This window comes from Manis javanica, chromosome 1 (genome assembly GCF_040802235.1).
Source record: "Manis javanica isolate MJ-LG chromosome 1, MJ_LKY, whole genome shotgun sequence".
NCBI lineage: Eukaryota > Metazoa > Chordata > Mammalia > Pholidota > Manidae > Manis > Manis javanica.
Window position 1 is genome coordinate 156,500,704 of NC_133156.1, and position 25,943 is coordinate 156,526,646.

At 37.2% G+C, this 25,943-nt stretch overlaps 1 protein-coding gene across 2 annotated transcripts in view; it reads right to left on the minus strand.

The window, feature by feature from the left end:
• MRPS9 (mitochondrial ribosomal protein S9) overlaps positions 1 to 25,943 on the minus strand; it is a 91,929-nt gene that overhangs the window by 9,271 nt on the left and 56,715 nt on the right. For both annotated transcript variants that reach the window (XM_037020027.2, XM_037020025.2), the window contains 3 exons: positions 18,770 to 18,849; positions 10,237 to 10,322; positions 9,288 to 9,363 (listed from right to left, as the gene is read on the minus strand). In XM_037020027.2, coding sequence (XP_036875922.1) covers positions 9,288 to 9,363; positions 10,237 to 10,322; positions 18,770 to 18,849 — 242 coding nt within the window. The remainder of the gene's footprint in view (positions 1 to 9,287; positions 9,364 to 10,236; positions 10,323 to 18,769; positions 18,850 to 25,943) is intronic.

Below are 25,943 nucleotides of genomic sequence, written 5' to 3' on the forward strand. Positions count from 1 at the left end.
GTGAGCGGGTGGCTGGGACCGGCGCCTGAGGACAAAGAATATCCCCCGTTTTTCCCTGCGGGACCGGTGGGCGGGTGCCTGAGACCGGCACTTGAGGACAGAGGAAATCGCGCGTTTTTCCCCTTTTTTTTTTCTCTTTTCTGCGAGTGCTTTTTGGAAGCCTAAAAGGGACAGGGACCCCGGTGCTAGGGAGGCAGGGCGGCGGGACTGGTGAGCGGGTGCCTGGGACCGGCACCTGAGGACAAAGAATATCCCGCATTTTTCCCTGTGGGACCGGTGGGTGGGTGCCTGAGACCAGCACCTGAGGACGGAAGAAATCGCGCGTTTTTCCCCTTTTTTTTCTCTCTTTTTGCCAAGTGCTTTTTGGAAGCCTTGAAGGGACAGGGACCCCGGTGCTAGGGAGGCAGGGCGGCGGGACTGGTGAGCGGGTGCGTGGGACCAGTGCCTGAGGACCAAGAATATTGAGCGTTCCTTCCCTGCGGGACCGGTGGGTGGGTGCTTTTTGGAAGCCTTGAAAGGACAGGGACCCTGGTGCTAGGGAGACAGGGCAGCAGGACCAGTGCGCGGGTGCCTGGGACCGGCACCTGAGGAAAAAAAAAAAAAAAAATCGCGTGTTTTTTCTTTTTTTTTTCCTTTCTGTTCCCTCTCTCATTGTTGCGGTTGTTGTTTTGGTTTGGAGAGTGCTTTTTGGAAATCTTAAAGGGGCAGGACAGGTCACTTAGACCAGAAGCAGGGAATCTGGGGATCTCTGGGCACTCTAACCCCCTGGGCAGCAGGGAGCACAGAGGCCCCTTACGGAGATAAATAGTCTCCTGGCTGCTCCCCCTCTAACGGGGCTCCACCATTTTGGAGGAACAGCCCCAGCCAGGCCAAGCCCACAGCAACAGTGGAGATAAACCCCAAAGCAACTGGGCAGGAAGCAGAAGCCCTGTCTGCGCACAGCTGCCCAGCACAAGCCACTAGAGGTCGCTATTCTCCCAGGAAAAGGCTACAAACCAACAAGAAGGGAAGCTCTTCCAGCGGTCACTTGTACCAGCTCTGCAGACTATCTCTATCACCAAGAAAAGGCAAAACTACAGGCAGACAAAGATCACAGAGACAACACCTGAGAAGGAGACAGACCTAACTAGTCCTCCTGAAAAAGAATTCAAAATAAAAATCATGAACATGCTGACAGAGATGCAGAAAAAAATGCAAGAGCAGTGGGATGAGATGCAGAGAAAAATGCAAGAGCAGTGGGATGAAGTCCGGAAGGAGATCACAGATGTCAGGAAAGAGATCACAGAAGTGAAACAATCCCTGGAAGGATTTATAAGCAGAATGGATAAGATGCAAGAGGCCATTGAAGGAATAGAAGCCAGAGAACAGGAACGTATAGAAGCTGACATAGAGAGAGATAAAAGGATCTCCAGGAATGAAACAACACTAAGAGAAATATGTGACCAATACAAAAGGAAAAACATTCGTATTATAGGGATACCAGAAGAGGAAGAAAGAGGAAAAGGGATAGAAAGTGTCTTTGAAGAAATAATTGCTGAAAACTTCCCCAAACTGGGGGAGGAAATAATCGAACAGACCATGGAATTATACAGAACCCCCAACAGAAAGGATCCAAGGAGGACAACACCAAGACACATAATAATTAAAATGGCAAGGATCAAGGACAAGGAAAGAGTTTTAAAGGCAGCTAGAGAGAAAAAGGTCACCTATAAAGGAAAACCAATCAGGCTAACATCAGACTTCTCAACAGAAACCCTACAGGCCAGAAGAGAATGGCATGATATACTTAATGCAATGAAACAGAAGGGCCTTGAACCAAGGATACTGTATCCAGCACGACTATCATTTAAATATGATGGTGGGATCAAACAATTCCCAGACAAGCAAAAGCTGAGGGAATTTGCTTCCCACAAACCACCTCTACAGGGCATCCTACAGGGACTGCTCTAGATGGGAGCACCCCTAAAAAGAGCACAGAACAAAACACACAACATATGAAGAAGGGAGGAGGAGGAATAAGAAGGGAGAGAAGAAAAGACTCTCCAGACAGTGTATATAACAGCTCAATAAGCGAGCTAAGTTAGGCAGTAAGATACTAAAGAAGCTAACCTTGAACCTTTGGTAACCACGAATCTAAAGCCTGCAATGGCAATAAGTACATATCTTTCAATAGTCACCCTAAATGTAAATGGACTTAATGCACCAATCAAAAGACATAGAGTAATAGAATGGATAAAAAAGCAAGACCCATCTATATGCTGCTTACAAGAAACTCACCTTAAACCCAAAGATAAGCATAGACTAAAAGTCAAGGGATGGAAAAACATATTTCAGGCAAACAACAGTGAGAAGAAAGCAGGGGTTGCAGTACTAATATCAGACAAAATAGACTTCAAAACAAAGAAAGTAACAAGAGATAAAGAAGGCCACTACATAATGATAAAGGGCTTAGTCCAACAAGAGGATATAACCATTCTAAATATATATGCACCCAATACAGGAGCACCAGCATATGTGAAGCAAATACTAACAGAACTAAAGAGGGAAATAGACTGCAATGCATTCATTGTAGGAGACTTCAACACACCACTCACCCCAAAGGATAGATCCACCGGGCAGAAAATAAGTAAAGACACACAGGCACTGAACAACACACTAGAACAGATGGACCTAATAGACATCTATAGAACTTTACATCCAAAAGCAACAGGATATACATTCTTCTCAAGTGCACATGGAACATTCTCCAGAATAGACCACATACTAGCTCACAAAAAGAGCCTCAGTAAATTCCACAATATTGAAATTCTACCAACCAATTTTTCAGACCACAAAGGTATGAAAGTAGAAATAAATTCTACAAAGAAAACAAAAAGGCTCACAAACACATGGAGGCTTAACAACATGCTACTAAATAATCAATGGATCAATGAACAAATCAAAATAGAGATCAAGGAATATATAGAAACAAATGACAACAACAACACTAAGCCCCAACTTCTGTGGGATGCAGCGAAAGCAGTCTTAAGAGGAAAGTATATAGCAATCCAGGCACACTTGAAGAAGGAAGAACAATCCCAAATGAATAGTCTAACATCACAATTATTAAAACTGGAAAAAGAAGAACAAATGAGGCCTAAAGTCAGCAGAAGGAGGGACATAATAAAGATCAGAGAAGAAATAAACAAAATTGAGAAGAATAAAACAATAGCAAAAATCAACGAAACCAAGAGCTGGTTCTTTGAGAAAATAAACAAAATAGATAAGCCTCTAGCCCAACTTATTAAGAGAAAAAGAGAGTCAACACAAATCAACATAATCAGAAATGAGAATGGAAAAATCACGACAGACTCCACAGAAATACAAAGAATTATTAAAGACTACTATGAAAACCTATATGCCAACAAGCTGGAAAACCTAGAAGAAATGGACAACTTCCTAGAAAAATACAACCTCCCAAGACTGACCAAGGAAGAAACACAAAAGTTAAACAAACCAATTACAAGCAAAGAAATTGAAACAGTAATCAAAAAACTACCCAAGAACAAAACCCCGGGGCCGGACGGATTTACCTCGGAATTTTATCAGACACACAGAGAAGACATAATACCCATTCTCCTTAAAGTGTTCCACAAAATAGAAGAAGAGGGAATACTCCCAAACTCATTCTATGAAGCCAACATCACCCTAATACCAAAACCAGGCAAAGACCCCACCAAAAAAGAAAATTACAGACCAATATCCCTGATGAACGTAGATGCAAAAATACTCAATAAAATATTAGCAAACAGAATTCAACAGTATATCAAAAGGATCATACACCATGACCAAGTGGGGTTCATCCCAGGGATGCAAGGATGGTACAACATTCGAAAATCCATCAACATCATCCACCACATCAACAAAAAGAAAGACAAAAACCACATGATCATCTCCATAGATGCTGAAAAAGCATTTGACAAAATTCAACATCCATTCATGATAAAAACTCTCAGCAAAATGGGAATAGAGGGCAAGTACTTCAACATAATAAAGGCCATATATGATAAACCCACAGCCAGCATTATACTGAACAGCGAGAAGCTGAAAGCATTTCCACTGAGATCGGGAACCAGACAGGGATGCCCACTCTCCCCACTGTTATTTAACATAGTACTGGAGGTCCTAGCCACGGCAATCAGACAAAACAAAGAAATACAAGGAATCCAGATTGGTAAAGAAGAAGTTAAACTGTCACTATTTGCAGATGATATGATACTGTACATAAAAAACCCTAAAGACTCCACTCCAAAACTACTAGAACTGATATCGGAATACAGCAAAGTTGCAGGATACAAAATCAACACACAGAAATCTGTAGCTTTCCTATACACTAACAACGAATCAATAGAAAGAGAAATCAGGAAAACAATTCCATTCACCATTGCATCAAAAAGAATAAAATACCTAGGAATAAACCTAACCAAGGAAGTGAAAGACTTATACTCTGAAAACTACAAGTCACTCTTAAGAGAAATTAAAGGGGACACTAATAAATGGAAACTCATCCCATGCTCATGGCTAGGAAGAATTAATATCGTCAAAATGGCCATCCTGCCGAAAGCAATATACAGATTTGATGCAATCCCTCTCAAATTACCAGCAACATTCTTCAATGAATTGGAACAAATAATTCAAAAATTCATATGGAAACACCAAAGACCCCGAATAGCCAAAGCAATCCTGAAAAAGAAGAATAAAGTAGGGGGGATCTCACTCCCCAACTTCAAGCTCTACTACAAAGCCATAGTAATCAAGACAATTTGGTACTGGCACAAGAACAGAGCCACAGACCAGTGGAACAGATTAGAGACCCCAGAAATTAACCCAAACATATATGGTCAATTAATATTTGATAAAGGAGCCATGGACATACAATGGCAAAATGACAGTCTCTTCAACAGATGGTGCTGGCAAAACTGGACAGCTACATGTAGGAGAATGAAACTGGACCATTGTCTAACCCCATATACAAAGGTAAACTCAAAATGGATCAAAGACCTGAATGTAAGTCACGAAACCATTAAACTCTTGGAAAAAAACATAGGCAAAAACCTCTTAGACATAAACATGAGTGATCTCTTCTTGAACATATCTCCCCGGGCAAGGAAAACAACAGCAAAAATGAGCAAGTGGGACTACATTAAGCTGAAAAGCTTCTGTACAGCGAAAGACACCATCAATAGAACAAAAAGGAACCCTACAGTATGGGAGAATATATTTGAAAATGACAGATCTGATAAAGGCTTGACGTCCAGAATATATAAAGAGCTCACACGCCTCAACAAACAAAAAACAAATAACCCAATTAAAAAATGGGCAGAGGAACTGAACAGACAGTTCTCCAAAAAAGAAATACAGATGGCCAAGAGACACATGAAAAGATGCTCCACATCGCTAATTATCAGAGAAATGCAAATTAAAACTACAATGAGGTATCACCTCACACCAGTAAGGATAGCTGCCATCCAAAAGACAAACAACAACAAATGTTGGCGAGGCTGTGGAGAAAGGGGAACCCTCCTACACTGCTGGTGGGAATGTAAATTAGTTCAACCATTGTGGAAAGCAGTATGGAGGTGCATCAAAATGCTCAAAACAGACCTACCATTTGACCCAGGAATTCCACTCCTAGGAATTTACCCTAAGAACGCAGCAATCAAGTTTGAGAAAGACAGATGCACTCCTATGTTTATCGCAGCACTATTTACAATAGCCAAGAATTGGAAGCAACCTAAATGTCCATCTGTAGATGAATGGATAAAGAAGATGTGGTACATATACACAATGGAATACTACTCAGCCATAAGAAGTGGAAAAATCCAACCATTTGCAGCAACATGGATGGAGCTGGAGAGTATTATGCTCAGTGAAATAAGCCAAGCGGAGAAAGAGAAATACCAAATGATTTCACTCATCTGAGGAGTATAGGAACAAAGGAAAAACTGAAGGAACAAAACAGCAGCAGAATTACAGAACCCAAAAATGGACTAACAGGTACCAAAGGGAAAGGAACTGTGGAGGATGGGTGGGCAGGGAGGGATAAGACGGGTGAAGAAGAAGGCGGGTATTAAGATTAGCATGCATGGGGGGGAGGGAGAAAGGGGAGGGTGGGCTGCACAACACAGAGAGGACAAGTAGTGACTCTACAACATTTTGCTAAGCTGATGGACAGTAACCGTAATGTGGTTGTTAGGGGGGACCTGATATAGGGGAGAGCATAGTAAACATAGTATTCTTCAGGTAAGTGTAGATTAAAAATTTAAAAAAAAAAAAAGAAAGAAAGAAAGAAAAGGGGGATTACTCCTTAACAGGATAAAACTATTGGTAAATCAAAGATCAACGCATGCTTTAAATATCCTTAATGTTGATCACTTAAAGGGTGTCAGATGATCAGCTATGGAGGTACTCTTTTCTGATAATATTCCTTTCTCTTAATTAAAAAAAAAAAAAAAAAGCAGTTACTGTGTGCTGACCTCCAATGAGTTCTGCACAGTGGTATAGAGGGCATGTCAAAGTGTGGGCAAAGGGTCTGTTTGTTTCTACACAGAAGATCAAGGCCTAGCTTGGATACCCAGAAAATGAACTAAGATACGATATGAGGAGGAGCTTCCGGCATCAGCACTCTCTGGAGGACTCGTGCCGGGGGATGATCATCAAAAAGCCTCCACAGGGATCCGGACGATGCTGCGGTTGTGGCTGCATCCAGCCCACCATCTCCTGGACTTGCCATAAGAAGGAGGAGGGAGATGTCTAGGCTGGCATGTGCATACAGTGAGACAACGAATTTGACTGGATCTGTACTGTTGGAACTCAACCAGGAGTTGGGAGGGGTGCAAGTTGTAGCACCCCAAAATCTCATGACTATAGACTATCTATGGTTAAAAGAACATATGGGATGTGAACAGATCCCAGAAATGGGCTGCTTTAATTTGTCTGATGGTTCAAGTACAGTTGGAAAATATCCATCATATCATAGATAAATTTTCACAAATGCCTAGGGTGCCTAAATGGTTTTCTTGGCTTCACTGGAGATGGCTGGTAATTATAGATTTGCTTTGTTTATGTCACCGTATTCCTATTATGTCAATATGTGTGTGCAAATTAGTTAGTAGTTTAAAACCTATACATACTTAAGGTACTATACAAGAAGATATGTCAAAGAAATAATCAATCCTCCCAAGTTTCCTTCATATGCTACATCTATAGCTTTTCTTCTTCCTTCCTAATTACAAACTTTAAATAGAATTCGTGCCTCATATCGAATTTACCGAGTATCATAATTCCTCCAGGTGGTAAAGATACCTCGAGACAAGTGCTGGGCATAGAAGCCACAGGGCATAAATCTGCAAAGAAGTAAAAAGCTAACCTTTGCAAACAATATGGCTTCTCTCTCACTTACCAACTTTACATTTCCCTGTATGGCCCCGGAAGATGACTGGTTAGCCAGAGACGGGTAAGATTCCTCAAGGGAGGAACAACCTAAGACAGGCACAGTCGCAGGGGGGCCATCAGGTGAGAATTTGGGGATCAACAGAGGTGAGGCTCAGAACCTCACCCCCCCTGCTTTGAGAGAAATCTTCTGCATCCGTGGATGTCTTGCTGCCCTTGTCTAGCCTGGATTAATACTTAGTCCATAGGCACACACCTGATCATCTGATCATCTACATTTGCCTTCTTACAGCACTAAACTATGTTTTCTACCTTTATCTTGCATCTACCTACCACTTCAGCATTTTATTAAAAATAAAAATAATATTATTATAATAGGAGAAATGTGGGATCAACATATAAATCAAGTACAAAAATCAAATGAATATTCGTATTTGACCTGATGGTTTATAGGTCATATTGCATGATCAAAACCGAAAGTTTCTGTGATGACTGCCCTTGTACTGTTCACCATGTAAGAATTTATTCACTCTGTAAGAATTCGTTCACCATGTAAGAACTTGTTCGTTATGCTTCAGAAGATTGGAGACTGACGAGAATTAGGCTTGAGATGGATTAATGATTGTACATTGAGCATTGACCCCCCTATACTGAATTTTATTGTTGTTAACAACCATTTGATCAATAAATATGAGAGATGCCCTCTCAAAAAAAAAAAAAAAAAAAAAAAAAAGCAAAGAAAAAAAAAAAAAAAAAAAAAAAAGCCACATAAAACACCATACACCTGTATTATAAAAATCCAATCAGCCAGAAAACAGAGGAAACAATGAAATGCTGCATTCAATGAAGAAGCAAAGATAGATTTTTCAGTTAGATCCGAGTGCAGCAACACTGGCTGGGCAGTCAGGACAGTGGAAGTAACTCCAGATCTACCCCTCACCAAATGCCTGACATCCCAGTTAAGCACATTGCTTAGCTTTTCCAAAATCATGACTTTCTCCAGTATGTTAAATGAGAAGAAAAGCAATTTATGTACATGACTTAAAATCTATATGGTGGCAAGTTAACCTGACAACGTTAGCACTGCATGCAAGGAGAAAACCCTTCTTGGAATAATGTCACTAATGAAATTTCTCTAAACTCAAATCTTCCAGAAATAATCTAAATTCACAATATCGAAGTATTTATTAAAACAGTGAAATTTCCTCTGATAATATTGACATACACTGTTATGAATCTAATTAAGACCCAAAGCATGGGTCACCAACTTTACAGCATGTAACACTCACCTGGGGAACATGTTAGTATGGATTCTGGGCGACACCCCTAGAATTTCTATGCTGGTTCTGAATCTTAGGGAGTGGCACTTTATCACCAGCATTCCAAGTGATTGTGATATGGGAGGTTTTGCAGATTCTTAGGTGAAAAATGCTGGCCCTACAGAGCTGCACACAGGAAAGCCAGGAAGCAGCATGCTGCATGAGGGAAACAACCACATGCTTCATTCCTTCTGTACTCAACCTGTAATGGCTTCTTACACTTAAAATCAGCTTGCAAAGTTGGCTATCACTTTCCTAAAGGAGATGAAAAATGACATCTGCCACATGCCCCTAGAACAACTAGCAGAGGACACAGGGCGTGTACATAAGGAGGGTTTGGAGACCAGGCATGTGCCCTTCCTGACCACAGATGACGCCGTGACACAGGAGAAATCAACTTATACAAATATGTTTTAAAAAGGAAAATTGTCTTAGGGGCACCAGCTTCTGAGAAGTGTGACTCTTGGGAGCCTAACTACTGTAATTATCTGCCTTCTTAGGGCACAGGTGCCCTTAAATCCAAGATGAACCACTCACATCTTGATCGGACAGTCTTTCCACTAACATTTCTTCTAGTTCTTCCTTGATCAGCCATCTGCTGCCAATCGGGTTTCTGTTAAAACATCACATACATTCTCTTTTAAATGAACCATGCAATTAGAATTATATCACAAAAGATCCCATGTGAGGTAGCGATTCCTGATTGAGAAACAAATTTCCATATTATACAGCAGTAAAATTTCATCCAAGTTAACTATCTTTGAGAAATATTATTTCATTTCCTCATTCTACTTTAGAAAAGACATCCAGTCTGGCAAATGTTTTGTTTGAAGAGTTAAACATGTCATTGTGTAGCTCATTTAATATTAAAAGTCACCAGATTTCCTTAAAAATTAAAATTGTGCTGGCTTTTCATAATTTACTTCAAAGGGGATGTTATGGACACAGAGTTAACCTGTTAATGGACTTAAGTAGTAATAAAGTCTAAATAAAGGGCTAGATAGAGGTAGTATTTACAACCTAAACAAGGTGTGCGCAAAGACTTACATCTTTTGCACAGGAAGAAATATGTCAATAGCCAGGCCAAAATTTAAAACTGGTTGCTCAAGTTGAAAGATCTAATTAGTCCCTGTTTGCCAAATGCAAGCACAAACCTTGAAACACCAAAAACAAAACAAAAAAGACTAAAGCACGTAAATGTTAATACGCAGCTATATACAAAAACATTTGGAGGACATCATATTCACATACAGTAACTAAGTGCCATTTAATATATAAATCTGGAATAAAATAGTGTAAGACTAAACTTACATTTACTTCCTCTCAAATAAAAAAACACCTATTATTTTGATCTCTAACATTAATAATTATTGCTGAAATATGCAAGAGACTTTTAAGCTTTAGGGATGCTTAAAAAATACCAATGGTAAACACTGTGTTTCTAGTTTAAATCAGTCATATATTTTAATGCAAGAAAAGAACTTACATGGTTTTAGTTTTTTCTGAAAATAGATCTTTGTCTTGCAACTTATTTCGGTGTTTTTCTACATCTAATAGCTTTCCATATGCTTCCTGTGGCAAATAAAACATACACGCTTTAGTGAGAGATATGGTACATTATCATTTCCCCTTTATTTTTTCCCTGAGTACCCCTCATTCTGAAAGTGACCTCCTCAAATAATCTAGCTGTACAGCAAATAATACTGCAAATGCTTTTTAAAAACTATTACTCATTCAAACTAAAGGATGGTAGAGTAATTTCAATGAGCACTTAGCATCCTACATAGTAGCCCACTTAACTCTTAACTGATTTTTAAATAATTCTATAAAAAATTTACTTCATAAAAAGCTCTATAAAAAATACCCAGTGAGATTGGTTAAAAAAAAAAAAAAAGCTACAAACCATATTTTTCTTACAGTTCCGTAAATAGGACCAACATTTTCCTTTAAAAAATCACAACTTATATAGCACTATGCACTTCAAACTTGGAAAATTAACCAGTAAAGTTACTGTATTTACTGTGGAATTTATCTAATATTTAATATTTATATAATATTTAAGTCCTCACCATATAGTTTATATCTTAAAAAAGTTTTCTATTATATTTTTTTTCATTCTTTGATTTCCTTCTACTAATTTATTTTCTAAGAAAGTCTCTGGTGAGTATATGTCACTTGTTAAATTGTAATATAAACGGGGGAAATTTTGCCATTTTGTATAACTTGTAAAAAGCGGTAACTGGCAATAAAGGTTACCAATGAAATACATTTTCTGGAAATGAGTTTATAACAAGTAGAATAATGCAATTGTCTTCCAGTGTTTTTGATTGAGCAAACTGAACTACTTGAGGATTCACATCCAATATGTGTCTACTCCTTTGTAACTTGCACATGACAGTCATTTTCAAAGGATGGGCTAGATTTGATATAAATGAGATTTTTCTCTTGCTAATCATGGCATCTTCCAACATCCTCAGCTAATGTCAGAAGACATAACTTACTACTGATGGAGATGTCCCTCTATATCTCCAATAGTCTTAATTAATATTTTCATATTCGGGGGGCAATTTCTTGTGGGCTTAGACTGCTGTATTATATCACAATACATTGCTGATAAAGAGTTTGTTCTAAGAAAAAGAAGTGTTCCTTTTCCACTGTCTTCCTATTTCGCAGGGCCTTCATTGACAGTGTGCATGATTCTCCAACTGTAAGTGAAAAAACCCCTCAGTCAACAGTTCTAAAGGTAGGTTCCCAGGCAGCAGCAGCCCAGCCTAGAACTGGCAGCAAACGCAAATTCTCAGCCTGCCCCAGACTTTCTGAAGAAAGCCTCTGGGGTGGGGCCCAGTGATCTGTTCTAATGATGACCCTGAGTGATGCACAGCAAATATGAATGTAAACACTAGAACTAGGGAAGGTCTAGTTCAACACAACAGCCAAGGAACATACTAAGTCAGTTCAATCCTAGTGTCCATATTAAGTACAATTTCTACAACTACATCCTGAGTACAAGTCTATCATCAGCTGCAGCACAGGAATGTATGTGACAATTTAAGAGTGAACAAGCACTTACCCTGCAGAAAGCAAGAACTAACGAGAGCCATCCCCACACAGAGCATGTTCCTGCTTTACTGTTGCCAGGAACTCATCTGACGGGTTGTGGTTGGGTACTTCCAATTTATTTTTAAAGAATGAGATGCTGGACTGTGACCCAACTGCTGTACCAGAAAAGTTTCTATGACGCTCTGTTTCTAGAAAATATTCCCAAGTACTCTGGACAGGTAAAATAAGGGAAAAAATCCACAGAACGAATCCCCTGCTGCATGTACGAAGCAGACAGACACAATGCAAAGAGCACCTCCCCATGTACCCAGCGCCAGCCTGTCAGCAGGCTGGACCCCAGCAGGACCACCACATCTGGGGGCTGGGGTAAAGGCCTGGTATCTCTCATCTCAGATGGTCTGCTTCAGTCTTGAGGTTCTGACACATTGTAGCTTTCAAACCCAGATAAAAAAAATGGATCCAAGAGAACACCAAGCACAGTAACAAACAGCCCTCATTGACTTATAAGTTTGGTCATTTTCTGGGATGACCAAAACAACTAAAACAAAAATGAACGACCTGCCTTCTAGGGAAGTTTCAGGCCAAACTTTGGACTGCTGTCTTCACCACCACTTTCCAATGACTTCTGGGCAATTTTTACTTTAAATTCGTATTTTTCTTAAAATATTCTTCACTATGCTATTACCTTCCAGTATTACATTTAGCTCCATAATAACTTATAAATAGTCCATGTAAAATAATCGGAAAAAATAGTATGAGGAAACCCATGAAAAGTACTTGTCAAATTTCAAACAAGATAAATTCTATTCACTCACAACAAATACTTAAACAAATACAGTTTTTAGTAAGCCAACTCATATTCTTCTTTAAAAAGGGCAGTATAGGTAAGGTGCTTAGCCCAGTGCCTAACCTATAGTAATAGTCCAGAAATGATAGCAAGGGTGAGGTATGTTATTCAAGAGCCAAATATTCAAAACAACTTTATTGGTGCACCATTCCTGGAAAGTAGATTCTATAGTTTCAAATCCCTAACTTCCATAAAAAAATTGTTGAGGGTATAAAATATGCCAGGAACTGCCAACATCACAGATTATCACCAGTAGTTTATGGTATATTGTTCAGTTTCCACTTAATTTTTAAAGGACACCAGAGAATTAGTATGACCCCACCTACGCTGTTTATATACTGTATTTAACAGTAGAATTTTCAAATATGACAGGAATAACCCAGATGTGAAATGCTGAATCATTAATCACAGCTATGATTAATATTTCATCAAATCAAAGCAAGCCTATCCATCCCTTGTGTCATCAGATTTCCATAATGTATGAGTCAAATTTAGAAGGTGCCTAATTTGAAAATACCAGATGCTCAGGTTGCAGAAAAGAGATGCTTAAGCTAAAGCCTTCCAAAAGCATGAGCAATATGATTTTTAGTACCCTTCTAAAATCTGTTTTGATTATTATGTAGAAATTCCAATTTTAGGAAGGATAAACAAATGATTTTTCTTGTGGGAGTGTGAACAGAAAAAATCAACTGTATTTTGATACACAAAATATACAATGATAAACTAATTATCATGTGAGATACTAGTTCAGTAACAGAAAAGTAACTAACTTGAAATATGTATTCAAAAATCACAGAAAATCAAATTTCTAAAAACAATCTCAATTTTTTGGCTATTGGCATATACAAAATAAGGTGAAATAAATATAAGTCATTTATCATGGTTTCTGCTACTTACCTAAATTACCAAGTAATGTACTTTTATCACCAAGTGACTGACCCTTGCTGTAACTTTGTAAATACAATATGCTTATGTATGGTTTATATAGTGTGAAATAACACTATTCAATATAAAAAGGAAATAGCCTCGTATAGGTGTTATAGAAAAGTACTCTGGGGAAGCACATAATCAGGAGTAATTACATGAAAGTGCTCATAACTCAGATGCCATATACTTTTACTACTCAAATTAGAGCTCCACCATCTATTATAACAATCCTTTTTCTTAAAACAATTTGATCAAATCAACAGAGACAGTAAGTCAAATCTGTTTTTAAAAATGAATTTTCCTAATTATTATACTTAAAATATACAAGATATACAATGATAATCATTTATGAGTAAAAAGTAGTAAAGATACTTCTAGAACAGCAACTTGTTACAAAATTTATCACTGAATTAACTCCTGCTGTCAAAAAGTTTTAGAACAGCATGTAGATGTAAGTCAGCACCAGTCTGTAGCTGTTCAAAAAAAAAACAAGCATTTTACATAGTTTCAAAGTAGTTACCTCACAGTACCTCACTGTAAGAAGAGTCACTATTTTAACTCCATTTTTAAAGATAAGGGTACTATTTTAAGAGTTTCAAATATTTACCATAGGTTATAAAGGAGAGAGAAACTAAATAAGAATTCCATAGTCCTAAATCTCCAGGACTTGTGCTTACTGAGTATGGAATCTTGTAATGAAGCCACACGCTTCTCCTGGGGCTGTTGTTCTCATGTTTTATGAACATGGAAGGTTACTTCAGTCATTGAAAATAAATTGAAGGATTTCTAAATAAGCCAGGAGCTTGTTTCAAAAGGCAAACAAATCCTGCTTATATATATGTTATCAGGATTAGAATTACTTGGTTTTCTTTATTTTAAACACTTTTCTAATTTAACAGAATTTAAATATATAATGATCTACTTATTCCTTTATTTTACACATTTTTTTCAGTAAAAATTTCATCATTGGCTTGTAATTCCTTCAGTTTACAGAAATATTTTGAAAAAACTCCATTGCTTTATGTAAAACAGTCCTAAAAATGTAAATGAGGTTTCTATAAGATGGGCTTTTCCCAGAGCAGTTTGTAGAGATGCACAACCATATCTTAAATGATTATACAGTGGGGAGAGCTTATGTAAAAATTTCGATAAATGCTTAAATGTACTTGACAACTTACAGTATTTTCAACGTCACTGTAGCCTTTCCCAAGCACTGGTTTCAGGAGAAATTAAAAAGTTTTCTGGGTAGAAAGGGTTCCATGATCCAATGCTTAAGCAGCAGTGGGTTAATGCAACAGATTTCTTTACTGAAGAACTTCAACACAGCTTTTATCATGCTCTTAAGTATGTCTTCATTAGTTTCCTAGTACCCAATAAGCAATATTCCCAAATGAACTTAATTTCAGAGACTCTCTCTTGAAGAATGTTTTACAATCTATGTTCCTCAGAAAATACTTTGGGAAAGGCTGCATTATAGACATGCCTTGACTTAATGGATCATATTTTACAAAAGGATTCCCATTTCAGAGTGAATCACTCCATAATTATAATGAGTTTTAAGTAATTTTCAATTCACTTTCAGTGAGTGAGTTTAAAAATTTTCAGAAACATGTATTAATGACTAAACATGAATTAACATTTTCCTTAAATTAAAAGACCCATATAGACTCAACCATGAACTACCCAGACTACAAATGTCTTGTGGATACAGCCCACTCCTCCCTTCACCTCCAACTTGGTGGGCCTGGACAGGGTCCAGCTGCTGCGAGCACACTGCCTTCTGGGTTTCCAACCTCACCTAAACTTATGCTCCTCACAACTCAGCTGCCCTATGGTATTTTCTTTGTTGCACCGACACATATATTCTCTTTAAATATTCTTCCCTTTTGCTCAGGTGTTTCAGGGAACTTCTCTTATTCTTTCTGTATTTCTTCATTTCTGCTCCTAAAACTCTACACTGAAACTCTAAATCATGTCTGAAAAGTATACAAATCCTGCAGGTTAAGTGGCCGCTAAAGAAGGAAAGCCATCCATTTTGGGCGAAAGACAGATTGGACGGGTGTGATCACGCACAGAGCTCCCTTTCCAGTAACCAGCGATCCTCTGAGAAACTCCTTAGGTCTCCTATTTCCTCTTAAACTCCTTCTCACTGCTTAAGAGTACTTATTAGTACTACTTTATGCCTTTTTGGTTACATGTGTACAGCATATTCACCATACTGTACAATAAGCGGGTTTTAATGGCTTTCCCAGGAACCTGGAGACAAGTAGTACTGTATCCATAGGAAAATGGGAATTCTAACTAACTTCTAATGAATCTTTACAATTAATGAAGTCTGATATCCCCCAGATTAGCAAATTTTTCATTACTTTACACTTTCCTATCATGCTTCATTTCTGGGCATAAACAATAAAATTGCTTCTTTCTTCTCATCTTCATCTTCCCTCATAAACCTCCCCATTTCTCCACAAAAACTAGATGAACTAACCATAGGCCAACTGGAGGTAATGTTTACGAAAGCATTATACAGTCCCCTTAACTGTGAGCTGCATCGGGGCTACCTTATTGGCTGCTCTAACGGAATACATGTGCTTATTACTATGCAAACAGAGACCAAATTCTATAAAGGAGATTTGGCACTATTACAGAAGATAAAAAGGTTAACTGACATCAGCAAGGTCTCCTGGCAGAACTGCACACATGCTCTAGATCTGTGATCTGTGTCAAAAAGCATGGCTGCTGACTGCCATGCCTCATACAATGACAGCTGGTCAATGACTTGGGAAAAACTGTTTGGCTTAGTGTCTTTTACTCTGTCACATGGGAGAAATTACAAGAAAAAGAAATGGTAATAACAATGGTTCCTTTCCAAGTACTGAATGCCCACCCGGTCTTTGGGTCGACCCTTGTTGCAGTGGGATGGCAGTGGGGAATCACTGTCACACAGATGGAAAGGCATTTCCTCCCCTGACCAAGAGAAGACAGAACAAAGGAGAATGCCAACATGTGAAGCAGTTTCAAGTTGTACTGGATATGCAGCACCTTGACTCACAATGACGCCCGTTTTGTAAATTGAACAGTGACTCTCTGGTCACACAACATCTCAAAGTACCAGCCAACATCCAGGATGAAGTTTGTTGTGCCCTCTAGCAAAGGAGACAGGAAGGACTAGAGCTGTAATTATTAGATTTGCTACACCCAATGCTGAAGTAACTGGCAAACTTTTAGGAAAACACTTATCTTTTTCTCCATACATGTATTTACTTTAAAACTGTAGAAAAAGCATTTTTGAAAATACAAGGTTTTATTAACTACTGAAGCAAACGCTTAAGGTAAACCAAAATACCTGTAATTCATTCGTGTAAATTGTTCTGATGAACATTAAGACAAATGCTAAGACCCACACTGTTTGGGGAGTCAAAACATGCCACAAAATAAACTGACCTAAGTTACTGAATTCAACTAAAACATAAAAACCTAAAGAACTCTCCTCTATGTAATAGAAACTGTATTATTCAAAAAGAAGGAATGTTTATTAATCAAATATAACTTGACATTTTAGTCAGACAGTATTCTATGCACTGAGAATAGACCCCTTTTTGAGCAATACCTTTTAAAACACAGAAACAGACTAAAAATAAAGTTAGCTCTCTTATACAATGTGTAATTTCTTCATTATGGTGGAATGCAACAGAATATCTTGCCCTTGGGTTGCTCAGTTTCAGCCCAAACAAATGCAAATGGCTTGTCAGATGACAGCTGGTTGATAAGGCTCCTCTACAAGACCTGCATGCTTTACTTTTTCCCGTGAAACTTCGGATGAAAAGCAGAAGGCAGGAAGAGAATTAATGTAGCATACAGTCTAAAGGCAATGCTACAACCGTGATTAAGTAGAAAAGTTAAAAGGCACAGATTTTCCACAGCTTCACTGCGTGCAACCCATCCGTGTAACAAGTTGACAGGCCTAGCGCGTCAGCTCCATCATCCCCTCCGACAGCTAAAACGCAGCACTGCATCCCTTTCCAGAGAAAATTTGCGTCTGCACCATGAAGCGTTGTACATTATTTCTTAGCACTGCAGGGGGCTCAAGTCCATATGGAACCTTCACAAATATTACCACCGATCACACCAGCGGCGTTCAGAGGCAGATTTGACATACCTATTTAAATGAACAGCAGGGGTCCCCGGGCAGCCTCGGGCTGTGCGGAGAACCTCTGCGGAGAGGCGAGCCACAGCTCCATTACTCAGCAAAGACACACTCTACATTTATCATTCATTTCATCGCTGCCAGGGCAAGAAGCTCATTTGCCCAAGGTCAACAGAAAGCGAAAAGAAGGTTTTCTTTTTTTTTTTTTTCCCTGAGAAATAAATGTACCTGACAAGTGGGGATTTTATCCTTTGGGTTTGTGGAGCACAAATAAACACCAGATAGTTCTAAAAACCAGGGTAAATGTATGCATGGGATTCAAGCAACCTGAAATCTGACTGTGGGTGGGGGAAGCCCAATGAATATTTCTGTAACTTTAAAAAATCATATAATGAATAAAATGAAACTAGACATCATGTTCTTAAAATAAAATGGGTTCTGTTTAAAGCTGGGCAGCAGCATCCAGCCTTTTTTTTTACTTTGGCGAACTCCCCAAATTTGTATGCTTAACAAACACAGCTCTGAAACAAAATAAAAACTATTCCCAGCACTCAAATATATTGGTGGAAGTCCAAGTGAAATAAAATAATCTCCTGGGTCTTTTTGGGGGGCCCAAATTTGAGGCTCTCATACTACATTGTGCTATGAGAAGCGCTGTACATGAAGAATAAAAAGTGCAGATAACTACTTAACTTTTTCCCAAAGTAAACAGCCTCTGACGGCATTAGACACGCAGTCCCCTCTCCCTTGCATGCACATACATGGACCACCTTTGGGTTGAACATAACCCAACAGGACCTCAATCGGTATGTAAAAAGCACTTTAAGGACAAACTATTCTGATATAAATTCTATTACATTTACCTTTAATAAAATGAATTAATAAAATGTAAAGACTTTCAACAGACTATCTACCTCTGGAAGTCTTATTTTTGTCCATTATGAAACGTACTTGGCAAATTCTGAAGCTGAGCAAAATCTCTGGTATAATTACTTAGCTTACATTTCATATTACTTGTCATGAAGGTAACATACTTACATGCATTAATGAATAATATGATTGTTTGCCGGTATAAAAGAGAAAATGAAATGGACGGCCATCTTCTCCCCACTGGATTGCTAATAAAAAGCCAGGTGAAAACAAATAAACAAAAATAAAAATATGCACAGATAGAGACCAAACAGCTGCATTTAACTGCAGTTCTAAGACATGCTTATAATTCTAACTTTTAATGTAATAAAAAAGAATTGATATTTAGAATTTTAATAGTTTAGCACATTTAACATGTAAATATTTCATATATTTAATATCTCATACCTATTAACACAAAACAATTTGTATTTGATAAAATATCCCTAAATGTTTCCAGGAGAATTTCTATTATTTGTTTTAAATAAGACACACATGAAAGAGCCAAAATCATCTTGTCAGAACAAACAATTTAGGTTTGACTCTAACACAATGAACTCCTACCTCCTTAAAAAGGAAAAAGGACAGTCAATAATTTAGTAAGCACATTTAGGAAATTTGAAACAGGAGTAATATAACAAAGAAAAAAAGCAAATGGATCTTCCATGCCACATAATTTGTTTCAATTCTGCAGTGACATACCTTTGAGAGTTTAAAACATCTAAAACAGTAGGGGCCCCAAAAAGGTGTTATATATAATTCCTTTTGAAATACAAATGGTCATTCACATCCAATAAACACCCAACAGATTCAGAACTGGAGTCACTGCAGTAAATAAACCAAACACTAATGTCACATCCTTCACACATATTTCTACCAAGTTCTTTCTGTTACTGACTTGTACGGACTCCATTAAAAATTATACTCCTCTGTCCATTACATAAGTTGTAAACTCCTGTCTCCTAATCTGTCACTTGCCTCTTAGTTTTGTTTCTAGTATATTCATAAATAAGAAGTTTAAAATATATGTACACAGTAGTACATATTCCCCAATGGTAGCATTTCTTACCCTGCTAAGGAGACTTTTGGCATTTTTCCCTAATTGCCTCCCTTGCCATGAACTTTTAATACCACAGACACACTGCCTATCTGTTAATGTATAATGTGGCACTTTGGAGGGCCACAAACACTGTAAAAGCTAAGAATTTTTCACCTCCTTTGAAACAATTTATACTCCCTTGGGGGCAAAACACCACTTCCAGTGAGAAAGCATTCCTTAAGATTTAGGGCTTTCTAAAAACTATTTTCTTGTATTTTCTTCAGGATTTTTATTAGTTTTCATGCTCGGAATTATAATCTATATAGAATTTATGTTGCTGAGACAGAAAACCAAGTATCATTTTGCCTAACATTCATTATCCCATTAAGTTTTCTGATACTATCTTCTTTTCTGCTGAACTACCTCTTGTACAGTATGTAGGTTATCCTCTTCTGAGGATAACTGGCATTACACACGGGCCACTTTAGTTGAATGTTAACATGAAGACGAAAATTACATAATAAATGGTGAAAGAGTCTTGACAGGAAGTTTAGTTTGAAAAATAAAACCAGATTCTTATTTGCTTATGGATGAATCATAACTTCATTAAGTCCTGCATATTTTCCTGTATTTATAACCGTACCACACAATCAATTTTCAGTGTAAAGTAGCCAGTTAGAAAGTGGTTGCAGGTAAGAGTCTAATTACTGTAAAGCTCGAAGGGATTTTTGAGCCAGGTTTTTCCACATGTGAGAGTGTGAGTGTGTGTATATATGTGTGTAAGTGACTTCACTCAATCTAAGATGTCACAGATTTTAAGATGTCTTATCATATATCTCATACAAAGACAGAAAAGGCTTTTGGAACATATCATAGTTTACATTAATTGTAAAGTGATTCCTGTTGTCAAAGATGTTATAATCTGAAAACCTGTGTTTTAGGATTCACAAAATATGGCATTAAGCAAACAGATATTAACGCTGAATATGCTAATCTGGTCAGTGGCCTGTCTATTCTGCACCACGACCACCATTTAATTAAAATCAGCTTTTTGCTGCATTTTGATATTTCGTAGAATAAGCTTCCTTCATTATTCTTATTTCTTTCAAAAACTTCTTGCTGCTTCTTTCACATTTACTCTGTTTCTCCCAAAAGTCCTACCAAGACTGACTGAAATAATTAATAATTTTTAAAGTAGCAACTTTCCTCAATCTTTCCTTACAGGAACATTTAGTTATTTTTCAAGCTATTTATATTTTCACTTATGATCTTGAAGTTTTATAATTTGCTATATAAATCTTACATATTTTTCTAAGTTTTACTGTAGTTTACTTTTTGTTGCTCTTTATACTGCCCCCTCAGTTACCTGTTCTCTGTAAAATTAACTGCACAAGTTATTAGTCTTCTATTATTTTTTAATAGACTTTATTTTTTAGAGTAGTTTAGGTTCACAGTGAAATTGAGAGGAAGGTACAGAGTCCCACACACCCCTGGCCCCATACACGCACAGCCTCTGCCATTACCAACACCCCCCACCAGCTGGGACATTTGTTACAATTGAGGAACCTACCCTGATAGGTCACTGTCACCAAAAGTCTATACTGTGCATCACAGTCACTCTTGGTGCTATACAGTCTATCGGTTAGGACCAATTTATAATGACATATAGCTACCATAATAGTAACATATGGTGTAGTTTCACTGCCGTATTATCTGTGCTCTACCTTTTCATTCCTCCCTCTCCCCTTCCCCCTCATGACGACCAACCTTTTTATTGTCTGTAGAGTTTTGCCTTTTCCATAATATCATATAGTAGTAATCACCCAGTGTGCAGCCTTTCAGATTGGAGTTTCCTCCATGTCTCTTTATGGCTTGATAGCATCTTTCTTTTTGGTGCTGAATGATACTCATCACTGGCTGATGTACCATTTCATTATCCATTCACCAACTAAAGGATGTCTCGGTTGTTTCCAAGTTTTGGCAATTATGAATAAATCTATTTAAAAATACGTATGCAAGTTCCTGTGTAGACATTAAGTTTTCAACTCTTCTGGGTAAACAGCAAACACCAAGTGCGACTACTGGATCATGTGGAATCAATTTGTAAGGAACCGTCCACCTACCTACCAAAGTGGCAGCATCCTGCTGCATTCCAGTGGCAATGAATGGGTTCCTGCTGCTTCACCTCGGCAGCATTTGGTTGTATCAGTGTTCTGGATCTGTGCTGCTCTACAAGTGTGCAGTGGTATCTAATTGTTGCTGTAATTTGTATTTCCCTGATGTGGAGTACCTTTTCATATGCTTATTTGACATCTGTGTATCTTTTCTGGTGAGGTGTCTGTTAAAGTCTTTTGCCCATTTTTAAATCAGGTTGTTTTCCTCTTGCTGAGTTTAAGAGTTCTTTGTATCTTTGTATATTCTGGATAATGGTCCTTTAACAGATGGATCTTTTTCAAACATTTTCTGCCATCAATCTGCAGCTTGTCTTTTCATTCATTTCACAGTATATTTCTCAGAGCAGAAATTTTTACCTTTAATAAAATCCAGCTTATCAATTCTTTCTTTCATGTCTCATGCCTTTGGTGCTGTATCTCAAAAAGCCAAGACTGAGCCCAGCGTCATTATTGATCCATTTTCTTAAATATATATATATAAGCCTACTCAGTCTGCTACTTCTTGTGTAAGTGTGGGAGATTGTGTCCTTCAAGAAATGGGTCCATTTCATCAAGGCCATCAAATTTGTTGGCAAGGAGTTGTTCACAGTATTCTTTGATTATCCTTTTCTGTCCATGGGATCTGTAGTAGTGTCCCCTCTTCCATTTCTGATAGTAGTAATTTATAGTCCTCTCTCCTTTTCTTCAGTTAGCCTAGCTAAAGGCTACTGATTTTATTGATCTTTTCAAAGAATCAGCTTTTGGTATTATTGATTTTCTTCACTGATTTCCTGTTTTTGGCTTCATTGATTTCTGCTTGACTTTTATCCTTTTCTTCTGGTTACCTTGGATTTAATTAGCTTTCTCCTGAGATGAAAGCTTAGATAATTGATTTTAAATCTTTCTTCTATAGTAAATCTTTCTAACATATGCATTAAATGCTGTAAGTTTCCCTCTAAGCATTGCTTCTGTTCACTCTTCTTATAAAGATTATAAAGATTAAATATTAGAATTCCCTTGCCAGAGGCAAGGTTACGTGTTTATTTTTTTCACACTCTTGGTGCATTTACACATGTATACCTACTGAAATAAAGAGGGTTACTTACATGTGCCTTAAAAGCACAAATGGTATTAAGCTGTATTTATACTATACACTTGCCACAGAATGAAAATATGTGTCTCCCGCCCCCATAATTACATGTTGAAAGCGAATCCCCAGTGAGTTGGTATTTGGATGTGGTATCTTTGGGAGGAAAATAGGATTAATGCCCTCATAAAAGGAACCTCAGGAATATATCCTTGCTCCCTTCTATCACATGAGGACACAGGGGAAGGCAGCTAGCTATGAACGAGGCAGTGGGGCCCTCACCCAACACTGAATCTGCCAGTGTCTTCACCTTGGACTTCCAGCCCCCAGAACTATGAGAAACAAACTTCTGTTGTTTTAAGCCACCCAGTCTGTGGTGACTTGATCAGACTAAGACTACCACAGCATTTTTACTTGGGTTTTTCACCCAACAATGTCTCATCTGTACCTATACAACTTGAGCTACTCCCTCTTTGAATGTCTACATGTAACTAACTCCACATAGGATTCTCTGACAGCTGATGTAGCTACCCTACTGATACTGATGGTCATTTAGATTGTTTCTAATTTTTTGCTGACATGTAATACTTAAAATCTCCAATCTGATGAGTGACAGTGATCTCTTGTCACTGTTTTATAGAATATTATTTCCACTCTGGTCTTTTCCTGTTTACTGGGTTCTTTTTTTTCATTTATGAATTACCTTCATTCCCCTTTGCTTTTTTTTCTATTAGGCTATTTTTCTTATCAATTTCAACAGTAATTTCTTCCAAATACCAGACCTCTGTTACGTCTCAAATTTTCTCCATTCTGTTTTGTAAATTTACAGTATCTTTTTTTCCAAGGAGAAGTTTTAAATTTTGAAATAGATTAATTTATCAATCTTTGCCTTTTACTTTTTTTTTGTAGCTTAAGGACAAATATTATCTGTTATTTAAAAGATATTGATAGTTATATATTCAACTAGCCACTTTATTTAATTCTATCCTAGAGTTCCGAAATCATAATGAACTTTTAAGTCTTGATGTAACTCCTGTCATCTTCTAGATATAATCTAATAAAAAAAATTTTTATTAAGTGAATCAAATAGATTTCTGTCCTCAGGAATGTTTTCATATACATATTTTTAAAAGGTTGCCACAAAAATAAAATAGAAAATGAGAATCATCTAAATGCTCAGCTGATGAAAATTCATCCTTACCAAAATCAATGTCAAAACAGAGGAACTGAAATGCAGCACTCTAAACTCAAATACCCCACAACAAGCATTTGGGTTTATTAGAAAACACTGTGAATCAAATATTTAAAAACTGAGAACATAATGAGCAAAAACCCAAAGAAATGAAACAACTTGACTAAACTCAGAATAAAAGAAAAAGTTAGAATCATCAAACGTGCAGATTTAACTTACAGGTCACCCAAAGAAGAATATATTAAAAACATAATAAAGGACATTGGAAAAAAGTAGGAAAACCACCACAAAAAATGAAAATGAGATAAAGGAAGAAATAAAATGAATCAGACAGTGATTGATTTGGAAGACAACCAAAGAAGAAACATTTATATAACTGGAGTCCTAGACGAAAACAGAAAGTAGAACATAATTAATATTTATAACTATAAAAAAAACCTTACTGAAAGTAAAGGACTTGAATCTACATATTAAAAGGTCTTACCAGCACCACTATAAACTAACCTTTAGTAATCAACTCAATGTCACATTTTCTTAAGCTACTAAACAAAGATAAAGACTGCTTAGGACAACCAGGGGAAAAGATTAAAAAATGTAAAAGGAAGGATAACTACACTGGATGAGACTTCTCAAAAACAACAAACAAAGCAACGCAACAATGGAGCAACATTTTCAAGAAACTCAAAAAAGAAAACATGAACCAATGATTTCTTCCTCCAGCCAAGCTGTCCTTCAAGTATCAAGGCTATAGAAAAACAATTTAAAACACACAGGAGCTTGGAGAATTTTGTATCCACGAGCCAGTTTTGAAAAATCTATTAGAAAATGAACTCTATTCAACCAAGAGATGAAACTTAAGCAAAAGGAGTTTGAACAGCTCTTAATAATTTAATTGTAGATACAAGATAAGAACAAAGATGAGTAAGAAATATAAAGAATAACATGTTGAAAAAGAATAGCAGATATACACATTAACACACAAAATACATAAAGGCAGAGAAAGATCACAATTTATTTGCCACCCATGAGATCACCATGCTAATTGTTGTATCATTACACCCCATTCCACAATGATTTGTGTGGATTTGGCCACCATGTTATCATCAGCTGGTAGGACACTTATACAATCTCTGCAGTTACCACATAACCCTTCACCTATACTGTTTGGCGTGTTTTATAAAAAGCATCATTAAAAAAAAATCTCAGAACAATTTATAGTTTCAATGTTTCCAATATTCAGATAACCAAATGATATTCTACCATAATACAAATATAGTTTTTAGTTTATGGTTTTGTATTTTCTAAGAGGGAGGACAACTATCAATTATAACTGATTTAATTCCTGTTTTTTTTGTCTTTTTTAATCACACAGGTTATTTTTTTATTTTATAAAACAATACTGAATACCAGAGGCAAGTGTAGGCATACTTATCTTACTCCTGAACTTAATGTAAAGGAATTCAATGATGTTCTTTAATTTGATGGTGTCTGTTTCCCGTGATAGTCTTATTCAAATGAAGAAAGTTTATTTTTATATATAGTTTAAAAGTTTTTATTAAAAAAATGCTTAATTTGTTAAATAACTTTTTCTCATCTATGGAAATATATTTGCCCTGACTCCATTAACACAAAGAATTACATTAATAATTATTAATGTTAAAACCACCTTTTTATTCGAATTGGGGGGATAAAGATCCTTTGGTATAGTCTGTTAATATGAGGCTTTAGAATAAACTGTAGGTTTATTTTTTTATGCAATTCGTGTCCAGATGTGATAACTGTGTTAGCCTTTAAAGTGAGTTTGGAAGCTTTCATTTTTCTGCTCTGCAACA